The 17843-nt window shown below is 51.4% G+C and overlaps 2 protein-coding genes across 2 annotated transcripts; one reads left to right on the top strand and one right to left on the bottom strand.

Annotated features, from left to right (window-relative positions):
- Positions 1-638: 638 nt before the first annotated feature.
- On the bottom strand, positions 639-6959 carry SLC2A10 (solute carrier family 2 member 10). The gene is given in 6 exon segments (XM_036395628.1): positions 639-1046; positions 1665-1800; positions 2322-2444; positions 3496-4758; positions 4761-4874; positions 6929-6959. Coding segments are annotated over 6 exon segments (1737 nt in total). The 5' UTR covers positions 6933-6959; the 3' UTR covers positions 639-949.
- A 4918-nt stretch (positions 6960-11877) lies between these two features.
- TP53RK (TP53 regulating kinase) lies at positions 11878-13772 on the top strand. Its single transcript, XM_036396025.2, has 2 exons — positions 11878-12253; positions 12763-13772. The coding sequence occupies exons 1-2, from the start codon at positions 11893-11895 to the stop codon at positions 13239-13241; spliced, it is 840 nt and encodes a 279-aa protein (XP_036251918.1). The 5' UTR covers positions 11878-11892; the 3' UTR covers positions 13242-13772.
- The last annotated feature ends 4071 nt before the right edge of the window (positions 13773-17843 follow it).

The raw sequence follows: 17843 nt of genomic DNA, 5'->3' as shown, positions 1-17843 counted from the left end.
CTGCTGTGATGTTGGCACTTTTAGATTGGTCTAGACTAGAAGCTCACTGTCTAACATAGGTGATAGGTACTGGGAAGTAATTGTAAACATTGTACACGTAGTTTTTAGTATAAAGACATAACCCTGCCCTGGGGGCAGGCAGAGTGCCTGGAGCTGCCCTGCTGGACCGACCTCGGCGGGGCAGGAGAAAATTTTTAACAATAAGACACAATAAACAACCTTGAGACCGAGAACTGAAGAGCTCCAACTCATTCTTCAAGCACCCGGGCTGGGAAAAGAGACTTTTAACAATCTCGGGGTCGCAGCGACCCAGAAAGGCCCCGAGAGTCCCCCTGACACCCCAGCGTCCCCATCTCTGCCTTGTCCCCTGCTCAGCCCCAGGCAGGGCACCCCCAGTTCCCGCTGGCATATCCCTCCCGCCCGGCCCCGCCAGGCCCCGGGCACAGTGTGGGGAGGCACGGAAGGGGCTCCGGGGCTGCGGGGCTCTGATTTTGGGCATTGCGGGTCGGGCCGCGGAGCCCCGAGCGGGCGGTGCCGGTGCCCACTGGCGGCAGGGCCGGCACCGTGCGGGGCCCCTCCCCGGCCCCATCCCGAGACATGGAAAACAACGCACCCTGCTCACAAACCAGCCTCAGGGATGGAGAAATCGCCAGCAAAAGCCGTGCTTTAATTCCTGCGTATAAAACCATGAATCTCTTCAATGCTAGGAGACACAAATGATTAAAAATTAAAATATATCAAAGGAAGGATGTGTTCCCTGCCTGGGAACAGAGATTCTCCAAGGACCCAAAGGACAGGCTGTTGGTGTGTTCCCAGATCCAGGGCACTGCAGGGAGAATTGCCACTGACCAGAGGTCACCAGTTCAAGGGCCCGGAGAAGAAGTGTCCTGGTGGCCCAGCCTGCTCCTCTGCTGGTGCAGCTCCTCAGGCTCGATGCTCTGGGCAGGTTTCATGAGCTGCTGGAGTGCTCCACTCTCTGGTACAGTGCATGTGTGCAGCTGGCTCCTCTTCCACGTCTCTGCTTGAACACATTTGCTTCCCACACCCTGCTGGGCAGTGATAAGGTCAGGGGCAGCAGCAGGGAGCGGGCAGGGCTGACAGCAGGCACCCCTCCTGCCCCCAGGGCTGTGTGCTCCCTCCCCTCGGCACCAGCACCATCTCCCCTGCTCCAGCAGCGCCTGCCCTGCCATCTCCATCACAACCAGGATGGCAAAACCACATTATGATCTTCCCTAGTCCATAACAAGCTTTGTGTGAAAATTACCAGGTGGGAGCCCATGTTCCATGAGATGTCTCTGCCTCAGAGGAGAAGGATCAGCCTGGGATTATTCTAAGGTTAAAGGACAGGACTATCACCCCCTCCTGCCTCCTCCCAGTCCTACCCTTCCTGTCCCATGTTGTGGTCCTGCTCTCCTCTCCTCAACCATGAGTCCTGGTTTTTAACCCATTTTTCCTGAGTGTCACTACTGCCCTGCAGCAGCACAACTGCAAGGCTCAGGGCAGTGACCTGCTGATGAAGGCACTGCAGCTCTCCCACCCTGTCCCACAGCCCTGCCACAAACTTGACATTTTCTATTTTCTCAGTAGCAATGCCACAGAGGCCGGGGGCTGGCAGTGGGCAGCCCCCAAAGGCAGCACTCCTGCTGGGACAGCAGCACACCTACCTTTTCCTGGAGAGCTGCTGCTCTATCTCCTCCAGGGACTGTCCTTTTGTTTCAGGCACAAAAAGGTAAATGAACACAACAGCCATCACTCCCATCAGCCCATAGAGAAGAAACATCCAGGAGAATCCAATGGCATCTGCAGAGATTCAGGTGTGTGAGTGTAGGAGTCACATTGTGGGGTACAAATGAAATTGGTTCCTTACTGTGAGGTGGTCACTGGTGCCTGACAGGGGCACCTTATTTTGTGAAGCCTTCAAGAGAGCTGGGAAACTCCTTATCTGCAAGGCTTGGACTGAGAATTGGCAAAGGGAAAGGCTGGTGCATGCCAGGCTTTGCCACAGCAGGGGGAAAGAGGGCAGCTGAGGCCCAGGGCCAGCAGTGCCTGCTGAGCAGTGCTGTAAAGCTGCCTCTGTGGAAGCTGCAGACTCTGTTTCCTGAAACTGTGGTGCTACAGTGCATCCCAGTGGGCAACTGGGGATTTTTATAAACGAGGCTCTAACCAGAGCTGCTGGTGCCTGGCTTTGCTGCTCTCAGGGGCAAAGGGTCACAGCTACTCCAGCCTCAAGCCCTCACTGTTCAAAATGCCACTTAATCTCTAAATGGCTCATGGTGGGCACCTTCCCTGTGGAAGGTGAGGGAGGGGAAGGGGCTACTCACCAATAAGGTCCAGGAAGGTGAGGCTGATCAGTAAATTAGCAGCCCAGTTAAAGCTGTTGCAGAAGGCAAAGGCTCTTCCTCTTATCCCAGCAGGGTAAATCTCACTCAGGACCAGCCAGGTCACTGCACAGATTAGAGAGATCACAAAGACAGCGTGGAGTTAAGCAATTTGTTTGGGAAATGGGCAAGGGAGATTTCAGCAGGGGGTTTAAACTCTGGCTTCACCCAGCACCTGCTGCTGCTGGTGTCAAACATTCATCGATCTCAGAGGCTGATCACAGCAGAACACTGCAAACCTCCTGTGCTCAACACTTCATGCAGGAATGAAATAGCAATAAACAGGCCCAGGGAGTAAAGAAGAAGGCAGAGTAGCTGGTCATTCCATTCACAGGAGATGAAGAGATCTGACAGGCCTGCTGTCAGGTCATGCTCTTTGTAAAGAAATGAGAAAAGGGTGGAATTAAGGAGACAACATTGCATTTGCGCTAAAATCAGAGTTAAAGCAATGCATATCTTTAAGTCTCTCTCATCCTGGGGTTATTTTGCTTGAAATAATTTGCAGGCTGGCTGTCAAAACCATGAGACTTGCTCCTTGCTCACCTAACATTCTTTTCTTGATTTAAATGCTGTTTTCTCACATCAAGGCCTTTACATGCCAGGAAACAGTAGAATTTACAAGAAAGCAATAACTAATCTTTAATCTAATCTGATGAAAAACAATTAATAATAAATAGAATAAAAGAACCCCAATTGATATGGAGAAACTTCAAGAGGTTCAACTTCCAGTTCTGCACTGACTTTCATAATCACACAGCAAAGTCCCTTCAGTCCCTCTGTCCTCAGCCCTGTATTTTCCTCCTCACCAGGGTGACAGGAAGTTTATGTAGTGCTTGTAGGGTTTGTAGGATGCTCTGATTTTCCATTGAACTTCAGAGAAAAAAACAGCTTTACAAGGGTAGTGAATAGCATGGAAGAGAAAGTTATTCCAGTGCTGTAGCTGACAGAGCTGCAGTGCTAGAAAATGATTCAGGGGCCAGGAGGGGACATATTTCCAGTTCCCAGACAGTGAGCTGCTCAGCACAGCAGATACACAAGGAATGGTTCAAGCAGGCAGCTTGCAGATCAGCCCTAGTTTTATTCTCTGGGTTAATGCAAGGATAAACACCACACTTACTTGGCCCAAATCCAATTGAGAAGGCACTCACAAAAGCCATCATGCTCAGCAGTGTAATCCAATTTAAGACCGTGTGTTGTTCCCAGGGAGCAGCACTGGGAGGGGGGCCGGTGCTTTGCAGTGCTCCTTTCCTGGACTGACCTGCCAAGTCCCTTTTCTGAGTGAGGGAAGGATTAGGAACAACCTCTTTGCTTTGAGTGCTGCCAAAAACTTCCGTGAGGCTCCTTGTGGCAGCAAAACCAGGGCCTGCCTGACTTCTGGCAGCACCTGACGCAGGTGGGACAGGTGACACAGCAGCCTGGGGGAGCACAGGTGGGGTCAGGGGGTGCTGGCTGAGGCTCTGGGATGCATTGGGGCCTGTGGCTGCCCTGCAGTCCCTGGCCATGGCCAGCGGAGCCATGCGGCTGGTGAGGCCCAGGGTGGTGACAGACATGGCCATCACCACACAGCCAGCCATGAGCAGCACCCTCCTGCCTGCCCTGTCTGCCAAGGCCATGGCCACCAGCGTGGCCACCACCTTGATTGCTCCCAGCCCAACTGAGGCCAGGATGGCCGAGGAGTTGCTCTGGAACCCCACCGAGTGGAAGATTTTGGAGGCATAGCCCAGCACATTGGGCTGCCCAGTGAACTGCTGGAACAGCACCAGCCCCAGGCCCACCAGAGTCCGCCTCCTCATGTTGTCTCTGGTCCTAAAAAGATCAAGAAACGAGTAATGCTTCTCCTGACAGGGCTCCCGCTTGGCTGCTGCTCTGTCCTCTGTGTCCTGCAATGGGATGAGGCCCTTCTGGCAGTCTGAGTCCCACGAGCTTAATTTAACTGGGTTCACTGGGAGAAAGAGGATGCTGAGGAACTGCATGGCTGCCGGGGCAATGGCCAGTCCAAACATGTACCTCCACCCCTCATCCACGTCTGCAAAGACATAATTCAGTGCATAGGACAGCAGGAGGCCCACGGTGATTCCCGCCTCGTAGAGAGACACCAGCAGCCCTCGCTGGCGAGCAGCCACCATTTCTGAGACGTAGATGCAGCAGGCCATGGATGAGACAGAGATGGCAAAGCCCACGGTCACTCTCCCAATGACCAGCACGGTGAGTGACCTGGCCAGAGTGAGGATGAGGCTGCCCACCAGCAGCACCAGGTTGCTGACCAGGATTGCTCTCCTGCGGCCGTGGCGGTCGATGAGGATGCCCCCAGCCAGGGAGGCGACGAGGGCTCCGATGAGGACGGCGCTCACCAGAACTTCTTGCTCGAAGCAGCTGAGCTGAAGTCTGCCTGCAGCTGCAGCAGTGCTCCAGAGATTATCCCCAGCTCGTATCCAAATATCAGCCCGCCCAGGAGAGACACTGTTCCCGACAAGAGGAGGACCAGCAGTGCACGACCTGGAAAACAAGCAAGCAGTGCTAGGTTCAGTTTTCTGATGCTATAAAACAAACTGTCAGCATGCACAGGCTGGAAGAACTCTCCCAGGACAGCCACAATTTTCCATCAACAAAGTCATGATGTGGAATTCCCCCATAGGTCACTAAGTCACATGTAGAGAGGCACTTGCAGACAGTCACACAACCCACCAGACTTCCACTAACTACAGGGGTACTCATTTAGGGTGCAGAACTTGGAAATCAGGACTTTTAAACAGAGTTAAGACTTGGTTTTAAGTGCAGGACAGTGATTTGCAGTGCCTGGAGTTGTACAGTGGGATCCTCTGTGGTATCTCTTGATTGTAACTACAAAATCCATTCTGGGCAGGAAATGCAGCTTCTGCTTTCTGGTTCTGCATTATCATTTTCACATTTCAGTGCATGTGGAACAACCAGCTCTCCCTGCAGGTTTTGCATTCTTACTTCCTATATTATGGTTAAAAGCCCTGCTCAAAAATGACTTTGTGGGGTGGCCCTGATTTCTTCATTTCTCCTTCTGCAGCCCACAGCTCCCAGGATCCCCAAATCAATTGCAGACTCCTCAAGTTGGTCCAGGCCCATAGGACAAACATCACTGTGAGCTGAAAAGTTTACTGTTGCCACCCTCAAACACAAGAGTGACTCTTTGACCTTGCCCTTTCCACAGGGCTGAGTGTGCCATTTTCCTAAGTATGCAAATTTAGCTAAAATAAGACAAAAACAGCAGCAAAAGCAACTCAAACCAACACACCTCAAACAACCCTACAAAACCAAGGTGCTGCATATGCTTCTCACCATGGGGAGGGGATGAAGGGGTGACCATGTGTGAACCATGAGCCATGTTTGTTCCACCAGCAGGGATTGCACTGAGGCAAGAGCTGATGTCCTCTGAGGACAGAAGTGACACTGATCTCACCTCCAATCACACTTTTGAAGCATAGGTGAAGTGGATTAGTTTTGGGGTTTGTGCTGTTTTGCAGCATGTAATGCTATCTGTGTTCTTTTATTTAATTAGAAATACTCACAGTTTTGGTAGGCTGTACATGGAAAAAATGTGGGCACAACTACCAGACCATGGAAACTTTTCTCACCCTGCTGAAGGACTTTTTTCCTGTCACAAGCTGTGTTTAATGGGAAGTGTCTCTGCTTGGCTTTTAATTACCGTTATCAATAAAGGCTATTTCTCAGTGATGGCTGTATATAAATACAATTATTTTTATTTATTCTGCAACCCTTATTTGTGCTACTTATGCCATCCCAGCTATCCCAGTCCCTCCCACCATGCTCTGAGTGACCATCTGCGCTGCTTTTAGCACTCCTTGTCCATGTTATGCAGATAATTAGAAAAAATATCTGCTGACAACATATGGCATAAGTGGCCATCCCATTAGCTTCAGGCCACAAATTCTATTAGACAGACAGTCCCATGGCTGATTTCATCAGGTTTTGCTGCATTTCTCGTTAACTTAATAAGCACTCATGGCTTATGAACTTTGACTGAAATCCAGTTTGTGTATGGTCTATTCTGACGTAGCTGGGGAATTTGAGGACTCTTCAGATCTCCGCATGAGGACAGAAGGTTTGATGGAGCAAGGAGCTGTGCCAGGCGATTCTCTCCCTACAGCAAACCGGTGGGAGCACCGTGCTGCAGGACAGGGCAGTGACCCTCTGTCCGGCCGGGCTGGGGCTGGCACCGGGCTGAGCCGGGCTCTGCTCGCAGCAAGGCCAAGCAATCCGCACGGCACAGCAAACCCAGCTCCCTCCATGCTCCCGAGCCCGCTCCCCTCCCGGGACAGCCGCGGGAACGAACCACAGGAAATTCCTTGGCTCCTCTGCTCGCTGTACGCGCTGCCGGGACCGCTAAAAACAGCACAGAAAGAAAGGAAGGGGCGGGGGATGCACCCAAGCCTTTAGCAAAAGTTGCAAACTTTTTTGTTGTTTGTTTGTTTGGAAATTCCTCCCCGGGGCAGCGCGTTCCCGTTCCTCCCCGGCTGCCCCCGTGCCCCCCATCCCGTCCCGTCCCGTCCCGCACTCACCCATGGCGGGGCCGAGCCCCGGAGCGCAGCGGGGCGGAGCGGGCCCGGAGCGGCGGCCGGAGCCACGTCGCTGTGCCCTGCCCCCGGCCGGGCAGCCTGGGGCTTGTAGTCGCCCTGCCCGCCCCTCTCGGGGGCGGGGGTCCCGGCCCGGGGGCGCTGCGCCGGCCCGGGGCGATGCCGGGAGCGGAGCCGGGTCCCCGGGGGTGGCGGAGCCCGGCGGGACACGGAGGTGCGCGGTGATTCGGTCCGTGTGAAAAGCGCCAATCACTTGTTTATAAAATGTTAAAAGTTTAATAGTAATGAAATTGTTCTAAAAATAGTAAAACAGTTAGAGTAATAATAATGTGGATAATTTGGATTAGGGCAATATGAGACAATAGAAACTAAGAGTTACCTTTTCCTGGGCAGCATAAGCCCGAAAAAGGACACCCATTAACAGAAGATTAACCCTTTAAAACAATAGCCTGTTGCATATTCATACAGCTCACACATGATGCATAAATTCCATTCAAACACAGGATTCTGTCTGGTCAGTGTCAGCTTCTTCCTCTTAGCCCTAACGGCGTCATCCTGCCCGAGCGAGGTGGGAAGTTCATTTCTCCTGATAATGGAGCAATAAATTCTCTGAAAGATTTAGGTGTCCTGTGGCTGCTATCTCAGTGCGAATCCTTTCTTTAGGAAAAAAGTATCCTACATAGCATAGTTTCTATTTTAACATTTTGTTATAACCTAAAACTACTTAAGAGAATTAATACCGCATTACTTTCTTACACAACAGATATAATAGTCATTTTAATATTTGTGAAAAGCCAATCATAAAATAGGCATTTTTCACAGTCCAGAAACAAGGATGTGGCTCTGGTGGCTGGAATGTCAGCTCTGTCCCCAGCTTCTCAATGCAAGAAGAGAAATCTCCTCACTGCCAGCAGAGCTGCTCTTGTGCAGCTCTCTCTAGACGAGAAAGCCTTCAGAAAGTGCACAAGAGATTGACAGTTTATTCATGTTTTTAGGTAGCTTGGCTGGAAAGCCACAGAAACTTGCTAAGAAAGGAGTGGCCACTTGGAAGCTGAACCAGTTCATGGCAGACAGCAAACACTACATGGCTGTGTCTGGGCTAATGTTCCACATTTGGGGAGCACAGGGGGATGCACGGGATGCACTGTGATCTTGCCCATGATCTCTGGCCCCCAGAGTTTAAGCTAAGGCACTTTGGGTGATCTATTCATTATTCCCCATCATGCCAGGCAGAGAGCCAGAGAGAACCTGGAGTCCTCATCAGCCTCAGGGCAAACTCACTCTTGGCTACATGATCTCCAATTTGCCTGAACAATCCCTTCTTTCTGAAATTATTTCAGTGTGAGAAGGAATAAATTATATTTTTCTCTATGGTCACTCAGCATTTATTTTTCTGCCACCTGAACATTTTCTGGAGGCTTCTTGGTCTCTGTCAGGACAAGAAATATTATTAACTGACAACAAGAAGGTGAGGTCTTGGTGAGCACAGGTGAGCACAGGTGAGCACAGGTGAGCACAGCTTTATGGTGTGTTTACCAAAGGAGGACAAAAAAATGACATCAGTGTGTACAGAAATGCAGCTGTCACATGGACACTGTGGAGGCTGTGGGTTATTGCCCTCTGGAGAAAAGGGTGAAAACCTGCTATGATGTACAACAGGCATAATTTGGAGGGAAAAAAAATCTTTCTTTGGGGTCCTTAAAGTACAGCTTTCTTATCACACCTTCTGCAGCCAGTGGGTGTTCTGGGCCAGCTGAAAGAATTCACAGAATTCACAGAATGATTGGGTTGAAAGAGACCCTCAGGATCATCAAGTCCAACCCATTCCCCAACACAACTAAACCATGGCACCGAGTGCCACATCCAATCTTTTTTTTAAACACCTGAGAACGCCCTGGGAGGGTTGGATCCACCAATGCTTCGTGCCTGCAGGCACCTTCCTGTCCTTGCTTCCTCCCGTGATGCCTTCCCCCTCCTCCTCCTCTGCAGTCCGTGTCTCTCGGCAGTGCCTTTTCCCCTCCGATCCTTATCTCGATCCTTATCTCGCTCCCGGCTGCCGGGCTTGCGGTGGCGTTCCTGCCTGGCAGGCGGACAGCTCCTCCCCAGGGCTGACACATCCATCCCCGGGGCTGAGATATCCATCCCAGGGCTGAGATATCCATCCCAGGGCTGAAACATCCATCCCCAGGGCTGAAACATCCATCCCCGGGGCTGAGATATCCATCCCAGGGCTGACACATCCATCCCCGGGCTGACACATCCATCCCCGGGCTGCAACATCCATCCCAGGGCTGAAACATCCATCCCCAGGGCTGAAACATCCATCCCCAGGGCTGAAACATCCATCCCCAGGGCTAACACATCCCCAGGGCTGACACATCCATGCCAGGGCTGAGCCTCAGGAATGTGCTCCTGAGAGTCCGAGCTCCGCCTTGGAACCGCAGCCTGTGTTTGGCACCACCACCTGCCTGTGATTGCTGGAAATGTTACTTTCTACCTCTGGGCTAGAGCACCTGAAAGAGGCTGTAAAATGACAAATTGAAATACAAATACAACAGGAGAAAGAAGTCCATCCTGGGAAAAGGAAGATATGTTCAGGAATCCTCATCACACCCTCAAGAGCATTTTCTTCTATTATGGTTGACCCTTAGGAAGGGGCTCAGGGGACCAAAGTGACCAAACTCAATTCAGTTCTTGATGGAAGTGATGGTCCCTGAGCTGGCAGAAGCCTCACAGCTGGCCTGGATGGAGCCAGCTCGCAAGAGCTGCATTTATTGCACATTCATTTATTGCATTTATTGCACATTCATTTACATCCCAGAGAGGTTTCTCCTCCTGGTGCCAGGCTGCAGGTGTTTTCTGTTAGGATGTCCTAACCCAGGGGTTCCCTGGCAATGCTGGTCAGCAGTGCTGGTCCCAGCAGGAATCCTGTTCCCTTGTACATTTTAGGGATGATTCCAGCATGGGACCTTGCAACAACTCAAACTCATCCCTTTTCCCATCTGTCCAGCTCAGAGGATGGTAACCTCCATCCCTAAATAAGCTGGGAGAGCTGTTTCCAGGGCTGAACATGATGCCAAAGGATCTGTAGGACAGCAGGGAGGAGCCCATGAGACCTGTCTTGATTCCCATTAGCTTTGTTTGCTGGGCTGCAATTTTTAACTTAATTACATTGTTTGCAAAAGGAGAGTTTGTAAATGCTTGTCACCAGGAGCACAGAGTTACATAATGAAACCATTTACCAGTCTGTGGCTTCAGAGCAGTTCTCTGGGGTGATTCAATATTCCAATAAAAATACTGGGTGATACCATAAATATTGTAAATGGCTCTAGTTAGTTTCCAAGGGCTATGTCAACTGTTTATTGCTTTAAAAGAGAAAAGAATAAGTGAAATCACAGGGAAGATAAAATTTAAATAAATAAAATAAAGGGGGAAATAAAGCAAAAATATTTTCTTTCATATTTTGAAAGCTCTGGAGGAGGTTTTAGCCAGCATGAGAGAAAACCATCATGTTTGCCAGAATAATGAACCCAAGGCTATGTGTGAGCACTTGCTTATAGGTTGTATATGTGCGTTTATGGGGGTATCTGTGCACAGATGCTCTGATAAAATCTGTTCACAACACGGGAAAACCTGCTCTATTTGAGTGTTTGAGGCATTTGCAAATTCCAGCCACAGAGAATTCACCCAATTCCCTGGGCAAGCCCTGCCACAGCTGCAGGAGGGTGCCACGGGTGGGCAGAATTGCAGGATGGATTATCTGTATCATTGAAACCTTGGGAAGGTTGTTTAAAAGTTGTCTCTGAAGCAAGATAAATATTTGCCAGGCATGATCCCACCGTGCAATGACATGTAAGCTGTGTGGAATGTGTTAATAAAATATAAATGTTCTGAAAAGGAAACAAATGCTGTGCGTGAGAAAACAAAGACAAAATGGACTTGAGGCACCTCCAAAAGCAACAATTGAAAACATATTGACATGGACTGGGCTGAATTCTCTTGTATCTTCTGAGGAACGTATTTGCTGTAGGTGCAGATCACCCAGTGGGGCAGTGGGTTTTCAGGGTGCCATAAAAACCCAAACACTGCTCCAATGAGGTTTATGAGGATAATGAGGTTTATCCATCTCTTAATAAGATGGCAATGGGGGACTTGGCTGCTGGAGGAAGGGGGAATCACCTGACTCACAGATAAGAGGCCCATGGCAGAGCTGGGGCAGGAGCTTTGGTGGTGCCCAGCGTGGGGACCCGAGGTGACAGCACAGCCCTGCTGCAGGCTGCTGACCCTGTCAGCTTAGGGGCAAAGCCCAGCCACACCTGGGCAGCTGCAGTGGGTCCGCACGGGCTCCAGCAGAGGCTTTTGGCACACGGCACAGCCAGTGATGGACCATGCTGGTGGTGATGTCCCAGAGGTGGAGCCCCCATGGTGATGCTGCAGTGGTGACTGCGGTGTCCCAGGGATGATGGGACATCCCTGGAACCCCGGAGGGGGGTTCCACAGTGATGCTGGGAGAACCTCGGGGGAACTACGAGCTCCCACTTGACACCTCGGGAAGAAACACATCCAACATCTTTCCTTGCGAGCCTTGGATCAGCTGCAAGTCTCGCTCCTGCACCGGCAAAACCACGGGAGGGCGCGCCGGCTCGGGGATGCTCGGGAACGAGTCCCACCATGCTGCAGTTACCCAGAGGCAAGCAGAGGCCAGCAGGGTTCCCGGGGGGAAGCACAGGGAGGGGTTTGGAAGAAGCAGCGCCGGCAGCCCCGGGAGCAGAGCGGGGCAGGGCGCGTTATAGCGGGGGCGGCCGAGCGGTACAGCCGGGCGGCGCTTCGGCACTTCGGCACTTCGTACCTTTCCGTCACGGCCCACCGAGCGCTGCCGAGTATGGCCGGACATTACCGAGCGCTACCGAACAGGCGCCCCCGCGCATGCGCTGTTGTGTGTCGCAACGATGGCGGCGACCCAGGCGGAGGCGGGCGGTGCGCGGTCGGTCATGGCCGGGGCCCCGGGCGCTGCCATGGCCGACGTGGGGGCCGAGCTGGGAGCCGCGGGCCCCGCCGCGGACGGTGCGGAGTGCGGGGCGGGCGACGCCATGGTGGCGGAGGAGCCGCCGGCGCCGCCGGCGCTGCCGGGGCTGCGGCTGGTGCAGCAGGGCGCTGAGGCGCACGTGTACCGCGGGCTCTTCCTCGGCCGGGCGGCCGTGGCCAAGCTCCGCGTCCCGAAGCGCTACCGACACCCCGCGCTGGAGGAGCGCCTCAGCCGGCGGCGCATGGCCCAGGAGGCGCGGTCGCTGCTGCGGTGCCGGCGGGCAGGTGGGCACGGGGGCGGGCGGGCCGGGCCGGGGCTGCCTGGCAGGGCGGACAGACAGACAGACACACCCCGCGGCAGGACACACGGACTGACAGTGTGAGCCCCAGCACCCCGGCTCCTCAGGTCGCTCAGGGCAGATTTCAGGCACTTAGCGCCATCCTGAAGGATGCCGGGCTTCTGAGCCCGGGGCGACGCGCTCTGCTCTCTCAGAGTGCCCCTGAAGCTCGTCTTGCCCTCGGTGTGTCCCAGAGTGTGTTTTATCGGGGAGGCTCCCCCTGGAGAGGCTGGGCTGTCAAAAGGTTTGAGCTGCCAGGTCCGTGTAAGGCTGCGGGGCTGTGCAGATGGCTTGGATTGAGTGTTGGCCAGGCCACTCCAAGGGGTGGATCACCGGTGGCTGGGTGTGATCTTAACTGGCATTTCTGCTTAAGGCTTTTATCGGTTGTGTTTTGTTAAAATAAAGCTGGGAATTGTGTAAATTAACTGCTCACATTTGATTTGTTCTTTTAAATAGGGATTCCAGCGCCAGTGGTCTACTTCGTGGATTATGTCACCAACTCCATCTATCTTGAAGATATTGTAGACTCAATTACTGTTCAGGATCATATTTATTCAGTACAAAAGAGTGGGAACGATACCAGCGACCTCCATAAGTTAGCAGAGAAGATGGGTGAGCTGTTAGCAAGGATGCACGATGAGGATATCATCCATGGGGATCTCACAACTGCCAATCTCCTCCTGCGGCCACCCACGGAGAAGCTGGACCTGGTGTTGATAGACTTTGGACTCAGTTTTATTTCAGGTCTTCCAGAGGATAAAGGAGTTGATTTGTATGTTCTGGAAAAAGCCTTCATTAGCACTCATCCAGATACTGAAGCGATGTTCCAAGCTCTGCTAAAGACCTACGCAGCCACGTCTAAAAAATCTGGTCCTGTCATCAAAAAGCTGGATGAGGTTCGGCTAAGGGGGAGGAAGAGATCCATGATTGGGTAGAAGAGAGTGGGGTTAGGGATGGAGAAATAGTAGGTTTTGCAAAGAGGGTTATTTATATTTCTAGTTGGTTTTATTTCACAGATCACTATTTTGATAACTGTGTCTTCAAATAAATAAACTTGAAAGAGTTTTAAGTGTCATCAAGTAACCAAATTGTGAGATTGAGGCATAGCCAAGGGAGAAACAATTAGAGGTCACTTCTGTCCTACATGTTAAATATTTCTAATACAAAATAGTTTACAATGTCATTCTACTCATCTTTGTGTGGTTAGAATCATTCAGAGCAATCTTTCTTGGCCTGTAGACCATAAATTTGTGGGAGGTTCTTATTTCAGAGACTACTAAATAGCATCTACAAAAGGTAACTGAGAAAAACAAGTATGTTGTTTTTCTCAGAAGACTTTACAGCAAAGGGTTTAAATCTATTATAAATGACTCAACGCATCCTGAAAATTTTCAGAACTGAATTCTGGAACATGGGCAATGCTGAAATACCAAACATAATACTAAACATAAACCAGTTTTATTTTCTTCTGGTAGTAAATTGTCTTTTTTTACTCTCAGTCAATAGTACTGTCTGAAAGAAATATAAAATTTGTTAATTTGTTAAGAGTAGTTTTCTACTGAGACACTTTAAGCAAGAAGCCTGCTGTAAATTTCCTGTTTTGGAGCTTTACAGGGAGGACTGCTGGTATTGCTGTTGCCTGCTCAGGTAGGTGGTTGGCAGAGGTAGGTGGTAATTGTCTTTTTCTTGTAATGTTTTCTCTATATTACTTCGTTTTTCTGGCTTACTGTATCTAATAGTGTGAATGGAAGGTGTGCCAGGGGAAAATCTTGCACACCCCACAGTGGGTGGGTTAGGAGATGTGAGCAGGTTGGGGTGTGAATGTGGGAGCATCATTGTCTGCAGGTAGTGATGCAAAGAAACGGTGAACTTCTTGTTGAGCAATTTGCTGTGCTGGGCAGTCTGGATCCATCGGGAAGATCCTCTGTGCTTTTGTGCACTCCCTTGTTCTCTGAAACCGCTCGTGGAAAAGAGGAAGTGGAGTCCTTTGCCTCTGCACAGCCTCGGGCCGGTCCCGTACGGATCAGGATGGGGAGGAGGCGGCTGTGAGGAGCTGCTCTGCCAGGCAGGACAGAGGGATCAGGGCTTTCCCTGCCCTCTTGGAGCGGCGCAGCCGAGCAGAGGGACCGGAACGGGCGGCGCCGAGAACCACCAGGCGCCTCCGCAGCCCCGGTCTCACTCCGCGCGGTGGCGCCGCCGCAGCGCCGCCGCCCCCGGTCGCGCAGGTACCCGGTTCGCGTCCCGCGGCCCGCAAGTGTCCTGGCGCGGCGGGCTGCCCGTGCCCGGCGCGCATTTCACCTCTTGCCAGAAAAGCCGCTGGGCGAGTGCCCGACCTCGGCGTGTGGGGCACGGGTTCCACCGCCCAGCCACAGCTTTGGTGCCGCGCCGGGCACGCTCGCTCCCTGCAGCTGCCGTGTTTTGTTCAGTGCCTGCGTGCCCCCGGGCGCACCCCCGTGTGCCGCGAGAGCGGGGCTGGAGGAGCCCTTGCTGCTGCACCTTCTGCTCCTCGGCCCAGCTGGAGCACACACGGGCACGCTCGGATCGGATCGGTCCATCCAGAGCTCACACGGGCACTCGGATCGGTGTTCCCCGGTGTCCCGCGGGCTGCTGGAGCCTCATGGCACGGTGGGAGCAGGTGGATGTGAGCTCACGAGTCCCCAAATTAGGGATGTGAGCCCCGAGTGCCGCCCTCGCAGGAGAGGCAGCAGCCTTGACCCCCTTGCCCGCCGTCCCCCATCTGTACAAACAGCGCTGTCCCCGCTCCCGGTGATGCCAGGATTGAGTTCTGTTTGCAAAGCCCTTTGAAGAAGCGTGTTTCCAGCTATCGCCGTGTTTGTTGAAATGCAGCTCTCCCTGCGGGACAGTGGAGCAGAAACAAAGGCGATCCGCGGGCGGTGCTCAGGGCGATCCGCGGTGCCCTGAGCTGGGTCGGCAGCCTGTAGCCAGGCCAGTCCCCCCGCGGAGCTGTGCGTGGGACTGCCCTTCGAGCAGGGACTGCTGAACTGGCCTCTGCTGAAACCAGCTCCGGGATGGAGCTTCAAAACAAAGCAGGACATTACTGGTCATGAAAAGCAAAATGTTTTGTTTTTTCACTGCGTGATAAACTCCTCCTTGTTATATAAGTGTTACTTTCTCCACATCTGTGTTAGGGCTTGTTGATATTTCCTCTTGCTCAGCCTGGCGTGTCAGATGGATTGCTGTAGAGAATGGTGAACTGTTGCTGTTTGAAGGTGGAAAAATCTCAGCAGGTTCATGTCCAGCAAAAAGGACACTCTGGACATGCAAAGTGTCCACCCCACATCTTCTTGCAGCCTCAGCTGTATCAGCCCCTCAGGAGCTGGACTCAATGATCCTTTGGTTCCCTTCCAACTCACTCTTTGATGCTGGGACGAGTTGTGTCTGCAGCAGCACCTCCTTGGATGAAAACCACTGGTTCCCTGACTGGTTCACAGGGCAGGTGGAGGTTCCAGTTTTTGTTGGCTGGGAATAGCTTGACATGCTGCTGTGTTAGCTTTCTGTGCATCTCTGTACTCATAAGCAGAGAGATTTCAATTACTATTAGTGTTGTTATTAAAATAATTTGCCATTGCATTATTAACACTCAGGCTTTATGTGCAGTGCATGTCCGTTCTTGTAAGGTAAATAGGACTTCTTTTCTTCTTTTCTTTTCTTTTCTTTTCTTTTCTTTTCTTTTCTTTTCTTTTCTTTTCTTTTCTTTTCTTTTCTTTTCTTTTCTTTTCTTTTCTTTTCTCTTCTCTTCTCTTCTCTTCTCTTCTCTTCTCTTCTCTTCTCTTCTCTTCTCTTCTCTTCTCTTTTTTTTCTGCCTGAATAGTTTATCTGCTGCAAATCCACTTTTGAGCCACCAATATCCTTCCAGAGTTTTGCCTGACTTTTTACAAAGTCCTTGCAGCCCACACTGGTGGTAGTGGCGATGTCCTGCCCTGTCCTACCCAGAGGGGCTGTTCTCCCTAAGGCTTTGTTGTCCTTCAGCCCCTCCAAAACCTTCTTGCTTGCCTGTCGGGGGACCCTGAGATTGTGGGATGTAACAAAAGGTGGCTGGTGGTGCACAAAGCCACTGGGGGTCCCTCTGCCACCATCACTAGCAGCAGGAAAATCTGTATGTTCAGGGAAAACCTTTGAGCAGAATGTATTTACAGCTGTGTGCTGAATGTACAGTTCACTCAGAGAAACTGTAAACTCAGATCACTCTGGGTCTTTCTACTGCTTGAATCTTTTTGCTTTTAAAAGTGAATTGCTGTCTCAGGGTGTCAACTCCAGGCCTGCTGGGAACAGCTTCATTTCCAGAGTCTTCCCAGCACCTCCTTGACCTTGCTGTACACCTGGATATCACTCAAAAATGCCATGAATACAAGGAGGTGCAGACAAGAAGTGGAAAGAGGAATGAAAGAAATGAGAGAAAACAAATTAAATGGAAATAGAGACATTTTGTCAGCACAAAGTGCAGTGTAGTATTTCTGAGGAAATTGCTGATTTTCGATGGAGTTGCCTTTTCTGTTTATTTTGGTATCTGACATCATCAGTGGTTTCTGTGGTAGGAGTGGGGAGCTCTTGGTTACCAGCCTGACTTTAGGTTGGCAATAAGACCAAGTTCTGTTTTGCCCACTGATGCCATGGAGGCAGAACTGAACTAAGGGGATTTTTGGAGATAAATATGAGTTGGAGACCTAGAGGAGCACTAAGAAGAAAAAGAAACATCAAAAAAAAAACCCCATACAAGCAAGGAACAGGGATGGAGACACTGTTGAATAATCTGGGAATGCTGTTGCCATGAATTTTGGACAGTGGCTGCTCTGTGATGGCAGTTACTGTGTGTAAATGTAAAAACTATGCATACAAGATATATGGTGTAGCTTTTTCAGTGAGCTTTTTTATAGTCTAAGCCTTGATGTCTGCAGGAAATTGATATTTTCCAGTTTTGCAAGATGCAGAACACTGATAACCTTTTGCAAGCCTCTTCTCCTATCACTGCTGATAGAAAACCAAGTTAGTGCAATAAAAGCATAAAAGCTCATTTGCAACTCAGGGTTCACTCTGTGAGGGTCACTACAGATAAATAAAGCCCCTCCCTGGCCCAAGCACAAACTGTGTCCCACTGTGGTCCCTTTGGGTACTTCACAGCACCTTTCTTTCGCCAATAAACTAAACTTACTTTAAGTAATACCCCGGGAGTGGTGTGAGCCCAGTGATGGAGAGAAGGCACAGGCAGGGCAGCTGCAGCTGCAGCTGGCACTCGAAATGGGGTGGTAGAGGTGGAGTTTACAAGAAAACGAACTAATTAAACGTTAATTCCCTCTGAAGGCCGGGAGAACCAGCGTGCAGCCCCTGCACAATGGGCTCGGCTGGGGAGCTCTGCAGGCTGAGCCGAGCGGGGCGGGTGGGGCTGGGGAAGGGGCTGGGGCTGTCCCGGCCTGAGCACCACTGCAGGGACCGTGCTGCCCGTCCCCTCGCTCTCCACACTGCCAGAAATGTGTGTCCTTGTAAGAGAAAGAACAAACTGTGCCCGTTGTTATTGTTTT

The sequence above is a fragment of the Molothrus ater genome, chromosome 17 (genome assembly GCF_012460135.2).
Source record: "Molothrus ater isolate BHLD 08-10-18 breed brown headed cowbird chromosome 17, BPBGC_Mater_1.1, whole genome shotgun sequence".
Taxonomy (NCBI): Eukaryota; Metazoa; Chordata; class Aves; order Passeriformes; family Icteridae; genus Molothrus; species Molothrus ater.
The sequence above is the reverse complement of the archived record's forward strand: the minus strand, read 5'-3'. Positions and strand labels throughout refer to the sequence as shown.

Excerpts from the sequence above, each read along its gene's own strand:
- TP53RK (XM_036396025.2), top strand. The coding sequence starts at position 11,893 with ATGGCGGCGACCCAGGCGGAGGCGGGCGGTGCGCGGTCGGTCATGGCC. Across the intron at positions 12,254-12,762 it reads GCTGCGGTGCCGGCGGGCAG|GGATTCCAGCGCCAGTGGTC; the intron begins GTGGGCACGGGG and ends TCTTTTAAATAG.